The sequence below is a fragment of the Hyla sarda genome, chromosome 1 (assembly GCF_029499605.1).
Source record: "Hyla sarda isolate aHylSar1 chromosome 1, aHylSar1.hap1, whole genome shotgun sequence".
NCBI classification, from domain to species: domain Eukaryota; kingdom Metazoa; phylum Chordata; class Amphibia; order Anura; family Hylidae; genus Hyla; species Hyla sarda.
The window spans coordinates 269,329,510-269,348,638 of NC_079189.1; the positions used below are offsets into that span (position 1 = coordinate 269,329,510).

Below are 19,129 nucleotides of genomic sequence, written 5' to 3' on the forward strand. Positions count from 1 at the left end.
TACTGACCTCATGTAACAACGTTCGGTTCAAATGTGAGGGCATTATGTTATGTTTTGCTTTGTTACCTATTTATTTGTGTGCTGTTTTAACTTGAACATGAATCTGATGAAGAGGGAGGCCCAGACCTTGAAACACGTTGTTCTAGAAGTATTAATAAAAAACGTCTTATAATATTGCAAGCCTTTGAAGAATCTCATCCCTCCATCGTTGTCCGTTTTGCGCTAGAGGAGTGGTGGAGGTTTTAAGTATATATATATGGCCAGCTGTATATAGCCATGTATCAGAAGGGGAATGGACTTGATGGACAGGGACATAATACTTTAAGGGGGGATATGATCATCGTGTACAAGTATAGAACTACAAAAAATATGGGGAACAACTGTTCCAGGTTAAATGCCCTCAAAGGACAAGCGGGCACTCCCTCCATCTTGGAGAGAAAAAGGTTTAGTCTCAAGGGGCAACACACCTTTTTTACCATAAGAACTGTGAATTTATGGAACAGTCTACCTCAGGGACTGGTCACAGTAGGAACAATTGAAAGCTTCAAAACAGAGTTAGATACATTCCTAGAACAATATAACATTAATGCTTAGGCAGAAATATAAAAATCACTTCCCTTCCCCTTCATCTAACCATACCCCTTCCCTTCAATTCTTTGGTTGAACTTGATGGATGAAGGTCTCTTTTTCAAGCATACTATGTAACTGTGATGTTGTTTGAAATTCTATGAATTAAGCAAGCAGAAGCATTGGACGAAGCCAGTGAGTGCACTCATTTCTTGCCTTTTCTAAGTAATATACCATTCTCTATCTTAAAGGAGTCCTGGAATCCCCGAGCAGCAGGTGATTTGACCCCATAGTGCTACATCAATACATATTATACGTGGGCAGTGCAGAGTATAAGTGCCTCTATTGATTACTTATCAGCTTCTGTATGTTCCAGAGGAAGTCATGTAGTTATTTCCAGTCTGAACACAGTGCTTTCTGCTGACCCCTCTGAACGTGTCAGGAACTGTCCAGAGCAGGAGCAAATCCCCATAGCAAACCTCTCCTGCTCTGGACAGTTCCTGACATGGACAGGTGTCAGCAGAGAGCAGTGTGGTCACAATGGAAAAACTACACAACTTCCTCTGGAGCATACAGCAGCTGATAAGTACTGGAAGGGTTAAGATTTTTAAACAGAAGTAAATTACATATTTGTTTAACTTTCTGGCAACAGTTGATTTGAAAAAACAAACAAACAAACTAAAAACAAACAAATGTTTTCCAATGGAGAACCCCTTTAAAACACTAACACAGTTGTTTCTGTTTCAGGTAATAATTGGGTTCCAACCTATATATGAAAATTATCATTTTACTGGTTTGGTATAATTGGTTAACCCCTTAAGGACTGAGCACTTTCTTGTTTTCTCCTTACCTTTAACAAATCATAACCCTTTCAATTTTGCACCTAAAAATCCATATGATGGTTTTATTTTTTGCACCACCAATTCAGTCCTTTTACCCAAAAATCAACGGCGAAATGGAAAAAAAAAATAATTGTGAGACAATTTTTACTTTTGGGGGCTTCCGTTTCTACGCAGTACATTTTTCAGTAAAAATGACACCTTATCTTTATTCTGTAGGTCCATACGATTAAAAGGATACCCTACTTATATAGGTTTGATTTTGTCGTACTTCTGGAAAAAATAACTACATGCAGGAAAATTTATAAGTTTAAAATTGTCATCTTCTGACTCCTATAACTTTTTTATTTTTCTGCGTATTGGGTGGTATTAGGGATCATTTTTTGCGCTTTGATTTGAAGTTTTAGCGGTATCATTTTTGTATTGATGGGACATTTTGATCGCCTTTTATTTATTTTGTCATGATATAAAAAGTGACCAAAAATACACTATTTTGGAATTTGGAATTTTTTGGCACGTACGCCATTGACCGTGCGGTTTAATTAACAATATATTTTTATAATTCGGACAATTACGCATGCAACGATACCACATATGTTTATTTTTATTTACACAGTTTTTTTTTTTAAATGGGAAAAGGGGGTGATTTAAACTTTTATTAGGAAAGGGGTTAAATGATCTTTATTCACTTTTTTTTCACTTTTTTTTTGCAGTGATATAGCTCCCCAATGATCTTTTACATTCATCAATGATTTCTCATAGGAAACAATTGATCAATGATTCAACATTGGACGCCGCTTCTAAAGGGTTAATAGCGTGTGGCACCACGATCAGTTAGCCACGGGTCCCGGCCGTTGTTAGAGGTCGGGCCCAACCTGCTATGACGGGAGCGGACTCGGGGCGTACAGGTATGCCCTCAGTCCTTAACTGGTTAATCACACACCTGACTATATTTCTATAAAGATTCCTGACTTTATTCAAAGTGTACCTAGAATTACTGCTGTTTAGAAGGCAAAGGATCATCACTAGCAATATTGATTTAATTAAAGGAGTAGTCCGGCGCGCACTTTTTTCATTTTATCCCGTCCGAGCTGCAAAATAAAAGAAAACACACTTTCTCTTACCTGCCAACGAGCCCCCGGAGCTCCGGTACAGGTGTTCGGTCCCCGGGCTGTATTCTTCTTACTTCCTCTTAGCCCGGCACGTCACACGGAGCTTCAGCCTATCACCGGCCGCAACGATGTCCCACCGCAGCCAGTGATAGGCTGAAGCTCCGTGTGACGTGTCGGGATAAAAGGAAGTAAGAAGAATACAGCCCGGGGACCGTACAACTGTACCGGAGGGTACCGAAGCCCGTTGGCAGGTAAGAGAAAGTGTGTTTTCTTTTATTTTATTTTGCAGCCCGAACAGGATAAAATGAAAAAAGTGCGCGCCGGACTACTCCTTTAAGATTTTTCTTGTTCATTAACTTTGTATTTTGGTAACTGATAAACTATTTAAGTGTATGTCAGTATAAAAACTTTTTGACATGTTGCAACTACATGTGATATGGTTTCAATTGGTCAGGGTCAGTCCCCCCCAATATTTAGATTTAGCCATGAGAGGTTTCGCTCGCAAACGCCTTGCAATCTCTGTCTTGCTGCAGAAGACAAGCCCCACGCACTTACAATAGAGCTCATCTTGTGCAGTGATGCAGAGATCAAATGGCAGCCAGAGAGGGAAGGTCTAGAGAACACAGGTTCTCACTATTGACAATCTGTAATGGCTATTACTGCTCACCTCCGAACCCTTTCTGTAGTAAGCTCACCACCTGTCCCACCAAAGTCAAAGGCCCTCATTTACTATTCTAAACCCGACCTCTTTTGTCTTTTTTTTTTGTCGCATCTTTGTCTGCGCCATGTCGCAGACATCATGCGCCAGTCTGCGACACGATGCAACATTTTTTCCCGACGGACCCGATGTGGATTCTCTCAAACCCGAAAAAGGGGCGTAACCCGACATTTCTGAGCTTTCCCACGTATTTATAAAGGTTTCCAACCCGAATTTGTTGAATTGTTGTGGATTTTTTTCCCGACAGCTCAGAGGAGTTGGAAACCAAAACCAACAAAACCCACGTGCGACAAACAGGATGCGACATAATAATAAATATCAGGGGGAAAAAGCAATCGGGTAAGAAAGCAACATAGACTTACAACCCGATTTTCTTAGTAAATGAGGGCCAATGTGTAATTCTCTGACTGCAGCTACTTAAGTCTATGTCAGTGCTGTAAAACAAATCTTGTAACTGCTGTTCATAGCTCAGGGCCCCAGATTAGGCAAAATGGCTACTATCCATGATCATATACTATATAGTTCTAGTTTAGAAATGCCCCCCCATTAAACATCATCAGCTAAAAAAATAATAATAAAAAAAAAAGTTTTACATTGTGCCATTAATTACTGATTGTGCAGGATTACATGACAGCCCTCACAGGACCTTACAAAAAATGAAGGGTGTCTTTATACATTGCAGCCCAAAAATAAATAAATAAAGCAGCATTATCTGACCACAATGAGGCAAAGTGGTCCTGCTCTGTGCTGACAATTTCTAATTACTTAGGAATACTCCAGTGCAGGAACACTTATCCCCTATCAAAAGGAGATAGAGCATTCAGGTATCTCTGGCTTTCCCATAGAGATACATGGAGGGGTCTTGTCGGCCGTCGCTTCACGTGGGGGTCGACATGCATTATTCCTGGGAACTGCCGAGGTGCCATGCAGGATATCAAGGTGAGTCCTAGCAATCAGACCCCCCGGCGATCAGACAGTTATCCCCTATCCTTTGGAAAAGGGATAAATGTTCCGGCACCGGAGTACTATGTTATAGTATATAGATGTTATAGTTATAGATGCATTTTTTATGAAACAAAAGCACTGTGTACTTACTATTAAATACTACATTGTTATCTCTGAAGTCCTTCCATTGCTGATACCATTTAGAATCTTTATGCAGAACGACATCCATTGACTCCCTAAAAATTAAAATACATGCAATTTGATTTACAGAAAAATAAATAATAATGCAAACAAAAAAGACCTTTAATATTAGAAAAAAAAACTTTTCAATACCAACTAAGGAGGCTAGAGATGAGCGAACTTACAGTAAATTCGATTCGTCACAAACTTCTCGGCTCGGCAGTTGATGACTGTTCCTGCATAAATTAGTTCAGCTTTCAGGTGCTCCCGTGGGCTGGAAAAGGTGGATACAGTCCTAGGAGACTCTTTCCTAGGACTGTATCCCCCTTTTCCAGCCCACCGTAGCACTGGAAAGCTGAACTAATTTATGCAGGAAAAGTCAGAAACCGCAGAGCCGAGAAGTTCGTGACGAATCGAATTTACTGTAAGTTCGCTCATCTCTAAAGGATCACGATACAAACAAGCAATCTCCAGGTAGCAGAGCGGGATCAATGGAAGCGCTGAGACCAGATAAGAAGTTAAAAGGATTTATTTCCCATAATGCAACGCGTTTCACGGTCACCCGCTTCCTCAGGCATGTTGGGTTTAGCAGATTACAAGGTATATATAGGGAAAAGGGGTTAACCCCTTCAAGGAGGAAAATTAAATTAACCCCTTGAGGGGTCAAGCCCTTTAAGCCCTTCACAACAAGATAGAAGCACATAATAACATCACAACAAAGTACCCAATAAAACAAATAGAATACAATTAAAAACAAATATTAGATTTTAACAAAAAAATATTAAAAATATTATAGTACTATATATATATATATATATATATATATATATATATATAATGTTTCTTTTTTTATTCTTTTTTTTTCCATTTTTCCCATTTATTTATTTATAAATTTTTTCCTCTTTCCTCTTTTTTCTCTTCGATGTTTTAACGGGCATTTTCCAGTGTCTCATTAAGACCATCTGGAAATAAAGTAACCAAAGAAAAAATCCAGAAGGATTCCCTATTATTTAATCGCTGTATACGATTATGACTAAAAACTGGAATAGTTTCTAGTATAGTCAGCTTTAAAACATCAATGCATCTATCATGTTTAAGTAGTAAGTGGCGTGAGACACTATGTAGAACAAAACCATTTTTAATGTTAGATCTATGTTTGTTCATACGTGACCGCACCGTCTGTACGGTCACGTATGAACAAACATAGATCTAACATTAAAAATGGTTTTGTTCTACATAGTGTCTCACGCCACTTACTTCTTAAACATGATAGATGCATTGATGTTTTAAAGCTGACTATACTAGAAACTATTCCAGTTTTTAGTCATAATCGTATACAGCGATTAAATAATAGGGAATCCTTCTGGATTTTTTCTTTGGTTACTTTATTTCCAGATGGTCTTAATGAGACACTGGAAAATGCCCGTTAAAACATCGAAGAGAAAAAAGAGGAACGAGGAAAAAATAAATAAATAAATAAATAAAGGAGAAAAAAATGGGAAAAATGGAGGAAGAAAAAAAAATAAAAAAGAATACAAAAAATAAAAAAATACAATTTTTTTTAATATATATAGTACTATAATATTTTTAATATTTTTTTGTTAAAATTTAATATTTGTTTTTAATTGTATTGTATTTGTTTTATTGGGTACTTTGTTGTGATGTTATTATGTGCTTCTATCTTGTTGTGAAGGGCTTAAAGGGCTTGACCCCTCAAGGGGTTAATTTAATTTTCCTCCTTGAAGGGGTTAACCCCTTTTCCCTATATATACCTTGTAATCTGCTAAACCCAACATGCCTGAGGAAGCGGGTGACCGTGAAACGCGCTGCATTATGGGAAATAAATCCTTTTAACTTCTTATCTGGTCTCAGCGATTCCATTGATCCCGCTCTGCTACCTGGAGATTGCTTGTTTTTATCGTGATTCTATTTCAGCGGGACGAAGCTGCAGAGACCCTTTGATGATACACCCTGTTCCATTGTTGTACTTGGTTGGAGTACAACTTCATGTGGTAAGCGCAATTCACACTTAGCGTTACCAACTCACCTTTGGTGTTACACTACGGAGCGCATCCGTTTGTGCTTTTTTTTTATTTCATCTCTAAAGGAGGCCTTCTCACAGGTGGTTTCCAGTGTTGAGGTTCCATGAACTACTTTCTACGTAATGTTAATTAAACCTCCTCACCCTGCAATGATGTCTTGTGTGGAGCCAATTTACAGAACTAAATTGTTTATTGGGCAGAGCTGTGAAGCTCTGAAGCAGGTTTATTGTGCAAATCATATTATATATTTGTGGCATTCATACACTGTGTATAGATACTATTCCAAAAACAAAAGTGCACAGAATACAAAACATACATTGAAGAAACCTAGTTTTGAGTACAAGAAAGATATATATTAAGACAAATAAATGGACATAATGAAGCATGTTAATAGAAACAAGCACAGAGTAGCCTGAAAAGTGAAACCTGCTCTTAAAGGGGTTATTGACCATAAGGTTATTTTAGTACATATCTGCCAGGCTATCTGGGTATTTCCTGCTAGAGTTTGGTCTCAAACTACTACACATCCCATAGTTCCATGCTGTGTGAAGTTACATTCCTCCCTCCCGCACATCAGCCACCCCATTGCAGTACAATTAAGCTTAAAGGGGCACTCCAGTGGAAAACATTAACTTTCTGGCACCAGTTGATTTAAAAGGAAAACAGATTTGTAATCTATTAAAAATCTCAATCCTTCCAGAACTTATCAGTTGCTGTATAATACACAGGAAGTTCTTTTCTTCTTGAATTTCCTTTCTACCTGACCACAAGTGCTCTCTGCTGACACCACGGTCCATGTCAGGAACTGACCAGAGAAGGAGCAAATCCCCATAGCAAACTTCTTTTTGCTCTGGACAGTTCCTGACATGGACAGAGGTGTCAGCAGAGAGCACTCTGGTGAGACAGAAAGGAAATTCAAAAATAAAAGAACTCCCTGTGTATTATACAGAAACTGATAAGTACTGGAAGGATTGGGATTTTTTAATAGAAGTAATTTGCAAATCTGTTTAACTTTCTGGCACCAGTTGATTTAAAAGAAAATGTTTTCCAATGGAGTAAACCTTTAAAAGATCAGTGTTTTCTAATCAGGGTGCCTACAGCTGTTGCAAAATTATCTCCAATGAAGCAGGACTGGCTCCCTTTGCACACCTGACTAGTGATGCCAGGTCTTAACGCACTGCAACCTTGTGCAATCCCGAGACATGTGTAATTTTGTATGCTGTTAGAAATAAATATTGGGGCGAAAATCCCATAAGAATTGCAAGACCACCCTCACCCAAAGGTACATACATTATATTATTAACTACACTAACTTTAAAGCCTCTGTAGCATAGTCAAATACAAAAAAATCCTGGAATACCCCTTTAATAGTGTGGCTTTGCATTTCTCATGTTGTTTTGCTTCCCACTATATAAAACCCTTCACATTTATTAATGTGACTCATGTTGGACAGAGTTTGAGCACATCTTAAATTATCTATAACATTCAAGGAAAGGAAGAAAGATGGCAACTCACCCAATTAGAGACTTCTTGTATGATGTACCATCATTCAAACTTCAGTGCAAAAACAGACACGCAGCGGGGAGCTCCATACAGAGTTTTTTTTTTTTTGCAAAAACGCCGTAAAAAACACCAATTTTCCAGCATCCAGATGTTAGCTGCAAGTCAATAGTACTCCGGTGTCACAGGAGGAATTAGCATCACTTATAAAGGGTCTCCCTTTGGGGAAGGCTCCTGGCCCTGACGGGTTTTCTGGAGACTTTTACAGGATCCTACTTGCTGAAATTACCCCGACACTGCTAGAACTTTATAATGCCTTCCTCACAGGGACACCCAATTCTGCCTCAATGAACACGGCACACATCAGAGTTCTCCCTAAGCCGGGGAAGGATTTAAACACTCCGGACGGGTTCCGACCGATCTCCCTGAATAACGTGGACCTTAAAATCGTTTCTAAAATCATGGATGATAGGCTGGCCAGGATTCTTCCGTGACTGATCGGTCCAGCTCAGGTAGGATTTGTGAAGGGCAGGGCGGCTGTGACAAATCTTAGGAAGGTAATTGCTGTACTTGATGACACCCGTTTTCACCCGGAGCTGCATCCATCTCCTGCTATTCTTTCTTTAGACACCGCTAAGGCTTTTGATAGTGTCAGATGGGGGTGGCTCTGGAGGGTGTTACGTACCAAGGGCTTCGACGGGGCATTTTTGTATTATATTTTAGCTCTATACACTGGTCCTTCGGCCCAGGTGTCTATCCCGGGTTTCATGTCCCCAAAATGTACTTTGGAGAGGGGCACCCGACAAGGATGCCCGCTCTCTCCTTTACTGTTTAATTTGGCGCTTGAGCCTTTAGTGAGGGTGCTGGATTCCTCGTCGGCTGCGGAGGGGATCAAGGTAGGCTCCACCACGCTGCATTGTGCTCTGTTTGCTGACGATATCCTGTTGTTCCTGGCGCAGCCGACGAGGGATTTGCCGGGGGTTTTTGAAATTCTTATAGACTTTGGGAGGGAATCGGGCTTTAAAGTGAATCAGTCGAAAAGCACTCAGCTGGATATTAGAGGGGTGACCAGGCGTGGTTCAGTGGCTTCTTCTTTCAACATTCCTATCTCTCTCACCTCGATTAGATATTTGGGGATAAATGTGGGATGCGAAGCCAGTTCGTTATATACGTTAAACTATCCCCCCTTGTTTAATAAAATTAGAACAGAGCTAGAACGTTGGAGATGCCTCCCTCTTCCCTTTCTGGCAAGGTGCCATTTAGTTAAGATGATGAGCTTTTCCAAGCTATTGTATCCAATGCAGACCATTCCGGTGCTACTGCGTCATAAAGATGTGTCTGCCTTGAATTCTCTATTTACTAAATTTATTTGGTCTAGTAAAAGACCACAGATTGCTCTAACCAAGCTCATGTTGCCAAGGGAACACGGAGGTATCCAGATTCCCGATATTAGACACTATAACCTAGCCTGCCTTTTAAGACATTTTTTATTTATTTATTTATTTATTTATATAGCGCCTACAGATTCCGCAGCACTTACAAGACATGGGATAGACTGGGTTAAGGGGACCTCGTCTTACACGGTTTTGTCGCTGGAGGAGGGCATGGTTGCCCCCTACTCTCTTTCGGCCTTGCTGCACACCCGACACTCTCTCCTCCCCCAACGGGTCAAACATAGTTTGCTACTGAAGGACACGATAGTTGCTTGGAAAGCTTGTCGAGCAGCCGTGAATCTACCCTTTCTAATTAGCAAGGAGATGCCATTATGGGCTCATACCGAATTCCTGGCTGGTCACCTGAACCCTCTTTTTGCGAGGTGGGGAGGGTCCGACACCTGATTCATGCTTCGGAGCCTAGGTATTTATCATTGCCAGAAATAGCTGAACTTTACAGGATTGGTCCCACTCACTTTATGCAGTATAACCAGCTGATGGCTTTTCTGAAACCTAGACTACGAGACCTTAGCATATTTCGGGGGGGGGGGGGGGGGCTACTCCCTTTGATTGTTTCCTTCATTCTACAGATTCTATCCACTCACTATCATATTTATACTGGAAAATTCGATGAAGAGGTAGCGACAGAGTTCAAGTATCTTTGTTTGCCTACTGGGAAGCTAAGCTATCGACACAAGATTTGACCCAGCCTATCTTGGATGGCTGGTCTAAAATACGGAAGGCAGTGGTGGGGGAAAATTGGAGGCATTAACGCAACTGGTCCCTAAAGGAAGTCAGGGATCACTTTCTACAATAATTACTTAAGCCTTGGGCAAAAGAAAGCACAGGGCGCAAGATCCCTTTACAGGGAGACTTCCCTAAAACTTAACTTTTAATAATACTCTTATAAATAAATTGTGACCAAAAATTGTTAAAAGATTTTGTCAAGGCTCACTATAAACTGGTAACTGAATAAGATCACTAGAGTAACTGTGTAGGGAACTGCAGTTTCCCTTTATCTGAGTGAACCTTGACAAGTTAAAAACACTGACATTTGCCCCCCTCTACTAGTTTTGGCGCTACTGCGTTAAGTTTTAGGGAAGTCTCCCTGTAAAGGGATCTTGCGCTTGGGCTTTCTTTTGCCCCGGGCTTTAGTAATTAAAATTGGAGGGAGATGCAATTTAAACTTTTGCACCATGCTATTTATGGCTTTACGCTTACTAAAACATTGGATAGGCCGGATCGCCTCGAGGCTTGTCCTAATTGTGGTCTTCCTCGATCCGATCTGTTACATGGGTTAGTGACGTGTACTCACACGAGGCTATTCTGGACATCTCTATTTTCAGTATTGCAGGCCGCGCTGAAAATTCATTTATCTGTGGATCCCCTGCTGATTCTATTCCAGGTACCCAGGGAAGGGTTACAGTTGTCACTTTTGGTGCATATATTCTTGTTGGTTGGCAAGCGATATTTGTTATCCCACTGGCTGTTATCCTCGATGCCCACCTCTAGGGAAGTTATGGACCAGGTTAAAAGATACTTACACTTTGACAGGCTAGGTCGGCGAATAAGTCAGCAAAACGTTAATTTTTAAGAAATGGAAGACCTTTATAGTCTCCTTTTTATCGAGGGAAGAAATTACGCAAGTAGTAACCCCATTTAAAGATTTGGAGTGGTATCTTAGGAAATCGATTGCTGGCACGTTAGGTCGTTTGGATATTACCTCTTAGTCCCTGGCTGATAGGGGGAACACATGTTTCTTTAGGTCTGAGTTGGCCGCATGGCCTTTTGTTTCTAAAGATGTCATCTATTGATGTGATATGACGGAGCTAACATGGAAAATACTTGCCCAAGGGGGAGGGTGAGGGTGGGGGGGATGGGTTTTCTGTTCTTTATTTGGGTATATGATTTTGATTGTTTATGTAACTATGACGGTTACGCGTTTGCTATGGCGTGCAATTTTTTTTTTTGTGGTTATGTATTTCCGCTGATCGTGGTATATTGTGGAGTTCGTTCTCCTCACAATGTTTGTAAACTGTGAAATCCGAATAAGAATTATGTTTAAAACAAAAAAAAACGCCAAGAAAAACGCCATGTTGGTTTTAAATTTTGCGTTATGGAGATACCTTTTTTTTAATAAAAATTTCATAGGGTACCATAAAAAATAAAAAAATAAAATAATATACAGTAGTGATTGAAAAAACTTGTATCTAACGAAATGTATCTTTTCTATTATGAAATGTTTATACATTTTTAAACAGGGATCAATTTATGTGGGCGGGTAAAGCACTAAAAATGAAGCAGACAATAATAAAAATTGTGTGTGCGTGTTTTTTACTTTTGTTTTTACATTTTTTAAGGTAGTACTACTACTCCCAGCACTGAACACACTGTTCCATGATGGGAGTAGTAGTACCTGTACTAATTGACAGATCGCCCATTGCGATCCTCCTGTATAATGTATAGATGTGGCCGCTCTTCTATGGTCCCCTGCACTGCCCTATATATACACCTATTCATATTTCCCGCAGAGAGCTGTGACTGGCCAGATGGTTCCAGCCAATCACAGCTCTCTGTGGGAAATAGGAATATGTGTATACATACGGCCCTGCAGGGGACCATAGAAGAGCGGCCGCATCCATACATTATACCAGAGGATCACAGCGGGTGTCAATAGTGATACCTGCTGTGATCTTTCCTTAACTACAAGTACTACTACTCCCAACATGGAGTACACTCTGCTCCATGCTGGGAGCTGTAGTACCTGAATTAATAGACAGATCGCATCATGTGTCAGCTCCCAGCATGGAACAGAGTGTTCTCCATGTTGGGAGTAGTAGTACCTGCAGTTAAGAACAGATCACAGCGGGTATCACTACTGACATCCGCTGCGATCGTCCTGTCTATAGCAGAGTTGATGCGACTGTATACAGAGCTCACATCCCTGCTCTGTACTCCAGCCGACCACTCACTCATTCATAATTTTCCTCAGAGCTGTGATTGGCTGCAACCATACAGGCCAATCACAGCTCTGGGCGGAAAATATGAACGGCCAGTGATGTGAATAGAACATCACACAGAGTACAGAGCAGAGGTGCGAGCGCTGTATAGAGCCGCATCTATGCTATATTATGGACAATCGCATAGGGTGTCAAACTGATAGTACAGGTAATACTACTCCCATCATGGAACAGTGTGTTCCAAGCTGGGAGTAGTACCACATAAAAAATTTGGAAAAAAAAGTTGAACACACACACAAAATATTGTTATAAAAAATAAACATTTAGTTAAATACATTTTTACATCCCTACTGCATCCTTTTCTTTTTTTTTTTTTTGGTACCCAACTATTTTGTAAAAAAAAAAGCCAAAGGGGCCAGAAAAGGCAAATTCCAAACAAAGGTAAAACCGCAAAAAAAAAAAAAACGCCAGAAGAAATGACAAAATGCAGGGAAAAGCTGTGGCAGTTTTTCTGGCATTTTTTCTGGCAAAAATCCCAGTGGAATTCTAGCCTTACAAGGAACTGTGATCAGCAAAATCTGTTGCTGATCACCTAGTTCCCCGTCAGTCTGTATGCCGCGGGGAGCTGCCCATTCCCCCTATTTATGTGCACGGAATTACATTGTCTAGGTTGTGCCAGACTCACTTGGAAAAGGACATCTTAAATTGTTACTCACTGTACCCAAATCTCTCACATACATCACATGATGCATCTTTGCCTCCCAACTTACATTCTGGGAAAGAGGAAAATGGAGGCTTGTGTCACTTGGTAGGAAGAAATGCGTGGATAGATTCCTCTTAAGAAGGCGCTGGTACCCAGGGATGGAGAAAACTTCTTTATTGGCAACGCGTTTCGATCCCGGTTCAGGATCGAAACGCGTTGCCAATAAAGAAGTTTTCTCCATCCCTGGGTACCAGCGCCTTCTTAAGAGGAATCTATCCACGCATTTCTTCCCATTTCATTACCGGACTGACGGACGTCAAACCGGGTGGTTCCTCGTGGCAGCAGTTTCCCTTTATTTCCACGCTACTATAGGTGTTGTGCTCTAAGCGCAACATCTAGGGGTAAGAACCCATCTTTACGTTATACCATTATTTATCATCAAACGGTCCTCACTAGGGGCGCACCTCTTGTTGTTTTTTTCTCGTTTTTATATTGTGTCACTTGGTAGGAAGACTCCAGGAAGACACCAGAGGCCATATCAAACCTTTATAAAGGATTCATAGAGACACATTATCCTCAGAAGGATGAACCTAGGTGCTAATGTCTCCAGCTACCAATGTGACCCCCCATCTCCATTTACAAGATCAGCCACAACAACAGAGGCAGCCGTAATGGCTGATGTGAATGCTTGTGGTAATGAGGAAAATTGAGAATGTGCTTCCCCAGCTTAACAAGAGTTGTATAAGAAGAAAAAAATAAATAAAAAAAAAAGAGGGAATTTCATATAGAGAATTTTTTTTTATTATTTAGAGGTATGTCTGGAATTTTCTGAATTATACATGTGTTGGCATCTGTTATATAGGCTCCATTGATGCCTCCCACTTAAAAGAGGTTATCCAGAAAAAAAATAAAAACAAAAAGGTGAAACCGCACCAAACCTGTACTCAGTTTGTTTGTGGTATTGCAGTTAATTTCAGTTGGAGACAATTTGTAATACCACAAGTATAGATGTGGCACTGTTTTTGGAAGAAATTTGTTCTTTTTTTTTTCCTTTTCCCCTATAACCCTTTACCCCTTTATACCTTAATGACCAAATTTTTGTCTTTCTATCTCTGCCTTCCAAATAATGTGATTTTTCCCATGAATAAAGCCTTATGAGGGCTTGTTCTTTTGCATGAAAAGTTGAACTTTTAAATGACACGATTTTGGGGTTCATATATTTTATTGTTTAATTTTTGTTAAGTCTATTTTATATTGTGAAAATAAAAAAAAAATGTGGAGTTATCATTCACCGTTCAGTAAAAAGAAATTTGAATATTCAAAGTGCTGCTATTCTAAGTGCATTGGAGAGATATTGCAGGAGATAGTCAGGAGGTAGGCTGCAGGTGGATACAATCTAAATAAGAAAGATCTGTTTGCTTAAAATTTTCTCCTCTTTAACCCCTTAAGGACCCAGCCAATTTTCACTGTAGGACCCGGCCATTTTTTGCACATCTGACCACTATCAACTTAAGCATTAATAACTCTGGGATGCTTTTACCTTTCATTCTGATTCCGAGATAGTTTTTTTCGTGACATATTCTACTTTATGTTAGTGGTAAAAAAATTTCGATATTTGCATCATTTCTTGGTGAAAAATTCCCAAATTTGATGAAAAAATTTAAAATGTTGCATTTTTTTTTTAACTTTGAAGCCTCTGCTAATAAGGAAAATTAATATTCCAAATAAATTATATATTGATTCACAAATACAATATGTCTTCTTTATGTATCCATCATAAAGTTGACATGTTTTTACTTTTGGAAGACATCAGAGGGCTTCAAAGTATAGCAGCAATTTTCCAATTTTTCACAAAATGTTCTAAATCGAAAATTTTCAGGGACCAGTTCAGTTTTGAAGTGGATTTGAAGGGCTTTCATATAAGAAATACCCCATAAATGACCCCATTATAAAAACTGCACCCCTCAAAATATTCCGTTTAGGTGTTTCACAGGAAAAGCATCAAATTGAAGGAGAAAATTCTAAATCTTCATTTTTTACACTCGCATGTTCTTGTAGACCCAGTTATTGAATTTTTACAAGTGGTAAAAGGAGAGAAATCTTCCTAAAATGTGTAACCCAATTTCTCTTGAGTAAGGAAATACCTCATATGTGTATGTCAAGTGTTCGGCGGGCACAGTAGAGGACTCAGAAGGGAAGGAGAGACAGTGGGATTTTGGAGAGTGAGTTTTTTTTAATTGTTTTTGGGGGGCATGTCACATTTAGGAAGCCCCTATGGTGCCAAAACAGAAAAAAAAACACATGGCATACTATTTTGGAAACTACACCCCTCAAGGCATGTAACAAGGGGTCCAGTGAGCCTTAACACCCCACAGGTGTTTGACGACTGTTCGTTAAAGTTGGATGTGTAAATTATTTTTTTTCCCCACTAAAATGCTGGTTTTCCCTCAAATGTTAAATTTTTACAAGGGATAATAGGACAAAATGCGCCCCAAAATTTGTAACCACATGTGTGGACGTCAAGTGCTCTGCTGGAGCACTACAATGCTCAGAAGAGGAGGAGTCACATTTGGCTTTTGAAAAGCAAATTTTGCTGAAATGGTTTTTGGAGGGCATGTCGCCTTTAGGAAGCCCCTATGCTGCCTATGAACAGCAAAAAGAAAAAAAAACACATGGCATACTATTTTGGAAACTACTCCCCTCAAGGAACACAACAAGGGGTACAGTGAGCCTTAACACCCCACAGGTGTTTGACGACTTTTTGTTAAAGTCGGATGTGTAAATGAAAAAAACTATATTTTTTCACTAAAATGCTGGTTTTTCCCAAAATTTTACTTTTTTACAAGGGGTAATAGGAGAAAATAACCACCAAAATTTGTAACCCCATTTCTTCTGAGTATGGAAATGGGTTCACATGTTTGGGGGCATTGTTCTGGCACTATGGGGGCTTTGAAAACACACGTGGCCTTCTAATCCGGACAAATTTTCTCTTCAAAATCCAAATGGTGCTCCTTCTCTTATGAGCATTGTAGTGCACGCCAGCAGAGTACTTTACAAATTTTGGGGGGCTTTTTTTCCTATTTCCCCTTGGGAAAATGAAAAAATTATGGGTAACACCAGCATTTTAGTGAAGAATAATTTTTTTATTTTTCCATCCAACTTTGAAGAATTTTCATTAAACACCTGTGGGGTGTTAAGGCTCACTATACCCCTTGTAACGATCCGTGAGGGGTGTAGTTTACAAAATGGGGTCACATGTGGGTATTTATTTTTTTGCGTTTATGTCAGAACCACTGTAAAATCAGCCACCGCTGTGCAAATCACCAATTTAGGCCTCAAATGTACATAGTGCGCTCTCACTCCTGAGCCTTGTGCGCCCGCAGAGCATTTTACGCCCACATATGGGGTATTTCCGTACTCAGGAGAAATTGCGTTACAAATTTTGGTGGTCTTTTTTTCCCTTTTAACACTTGTGAAAATAAAAAGTATGGGGCAACACCAGCATGTTAGTGTAAAAAAAATAAAAAATAAATACACTAACAGGCTGGTGTAGCCCCCAACTTTTCCTTTTCATAAGGGGTAAAAGGAGAAAAAGCCCCCCCAAAATTTGTAGTGCAATTTCTCCCGAGTACGGAAATACCCCATATGTGGCCCTAAACTGTTTCCTTGAAATACGACAGGGCTCCGAAGTGAGAGAGCACCATGCACATTTGAGGACTAAATTTTGGATTGCATAGGGGTGGACATAGGGGTATTCTACACCAGTGATTTCCAAACAGGGTGCCTCCAGCTGTTGCTAAACTCCCAGCATGCCTAGAGAGTCAGTGGCTGTCCGGAAATGCTGAGAGTTGATGTTTTGCAACAGCTGGAGGCTCTGTTTTGGAAATACTGCCGTACAATACATTTTTCATTTTTATTGGGGGGGGGGGAAGGACAGTGTAAGGGGGTGTATATGTAGTGTTTTACCCTTTATTATTTGTTAGTGTAGTGTAGTGATTTTAGGGTACATTTGCACTTGCAGAGGTTTACAGTGAGCTTCCCGCTAGAAATTTGCACCAGCTCATACTTGAAGCAGGAATCTTAAAGTAAACCTGCCTGTGTGAATGTACCCTGTGCGTTCACATGGGGGGGCAAACCTCCATCTGTTTCAAAAATACAACTCCCAGCATGTACTGACAGACCGTGCATGCTGGCAGTTGTACTTTTGCAACAGCTGGAGGCACATTGGTTGGAAAACCTTCAGTTAGGTTCTGTTACTTAACTCAGTATTTTCCAACCAGTGTGCCTATAGCTGTTGCAAAACTATATGTACTGATGCTGGGAGATGTAGTTATGCAACAGCTGGAGGTACGCAACTATCTGGTATTGCAACATCTGGAGGGCTACAGTTAGAGACCACTGCACAGTGACCTCCAAACTGTGGACCTCCAGATGTTGCAAAACTACAAATCCCAGCATGCCCAGACAGCAAACAGCTGTGTGGGCATGCTAGGAGTTGTAGTTTTGCAAGATCTAGAGTTCTACAGTATAGAGATCACTGTGCAGTGGTCTCTAAACTGTAGATCTCCAGCTGTTGCAAAACTACAAATCCCAGCATGCCCAAACAGCTGTCTTGGGCATGCTGGGAGTTATAGTTTTGCAACATCTGGAGGGCTACAGTGTAGAGAGCACTGTATAGTGGTCTCAAACTGTAGCCCTCCAGATGTTGCTAGGCAACTCCCTGGCTTCCGTAGGTTCCAGGGAGCCGTCCTCTTCTGGCGCACTACATGCCGCCCGTGCTGACCACTGCAGTCGATCGCGTCCTGCAGCCTCCACTAATGGGTAAGTGGACTTCGGCACCCGGACCCTGTCAGTTTCCCCATCCTGCCCCGCCTATTGTGGGTGGGCAGAACGGGGAAAACGAAAGTTAACCCCGCCGCCCCCGATCTGCTATTGGTCGTCGCTTTTGACGACCAATAGCAGGAATAGGAGGGGTGGCACTCCTATCCCTTCAGGGGGATCGTAGGTGTCTTGGACAACTGTGATCCCCTTATATTCTGGTTCACCATAGATCCGTATGACCCGGAATGGGCGCAAATCGCAAGTGTGAACTCACTTGCGATTTGTGCCAATCACCGACATGGGGGGGGGGGGGGGCGCTGATGACCCCCCTGGGCATTTGCGCGGGGTGCCAGCTGATCGATATCAGCAGTCACCCCGGTCCGGTCCCCGCCCGGCGCGTGGTGGGGACCGCAATTCCCACGGACGTATATGTACGTCCTGGGTCCTTAAGACCCAGGGTGTCAGGACGTACCGGTACGCCCAGGGTCCTGAACAGGATAAAATGGTAGACTTGATTAAGTGCAGGAATTGTTGTGCATTTATTTCCTGTTCCACTCTTTGGAGGTTTGGATGCTGTCAGATCTGTCAGACAGTTCTCCTTACTGCTGCAGGAAATTGTATTTTTGAAATCTGAGATGTTTAAATTACCTGAAACTCAGGCTGGGACTGCTGTAATGCCACAGCCACAGAGGACCCCTAGAAATGGCAGATGGGTTACTGTAGGTTCTTGAAGACAAAAGACATCTCCCACAGTCTGTGGTTCTCCATAATTCATTTGCAGCACTTTCACAATGTAAGAGCAACATGGATATTGTCTCAAGCACAGAAGTTAAGGAACCATTGACTCCTATGTCTAATATATGCAAGACTGCAGCCATAGACAAAAAAGATAAAGTTTGGGGGGGGGGGGGGGGCGCGTGGCTTGGTACACTAGAAGATGGCCGCGTTCTTCTAGAGCTCCTGGAGGGCCTCCGTTTATAAGGGCAGTTAAGTGTGGCAGACACCGCAGCAAAAAGAAGACTAAAGCTCCGACAGAGCTTCTTACCTCGGCGCAAGGCATCCAATCTTATTTCCAGCCACAATCTAGCCTAGAGACCCGGACCAGCGTGAGACAGCAGCTCCCGCTGCAAGCGCCGACACTGCCGCAGCCTGTCTCCTCCACAACTGAGCTGAACACCAGACCGACGGAACGAGACTCCCTGCTCCCGCAGCCACAGGCACTGCACCTAGAGGACTTCATCATGGAGGTGGCTTCCTCTGAATGGCCCACTCAGCACTCAAATAAAGCAGATGAGCACAGCCCCGGACA

At 41.2% G+C, this 19,129-nt stretch overlaps 1 protein-coding gene across 6 annotated transcripts in view; it reads right to left on the minus strand.

Moving 5' to 3' along the window:
- TIMM44 (translocase of inner mitochondrial membrane 44) overlaps positions 1–19,129 on the minus strand; it is a 443,715-nt gene that overhangs the window by 262,040 nt on the left and 162,546 nt on the right. For all 6 annotated transcript variants that reach the window (XM_056572218.1, XM_056572200.1, XM_056572226.1 and 3 more), the window contains exon 7: positions 4,332–4,417. In XM_056572218.1, the coding sequence (XP_056428193.1) occupies positions 4,332–4,417 (86 nt within the window). The remainder of the gene's footprint in view (positions 1–4,331; positions 4,418–19,129) is intronic.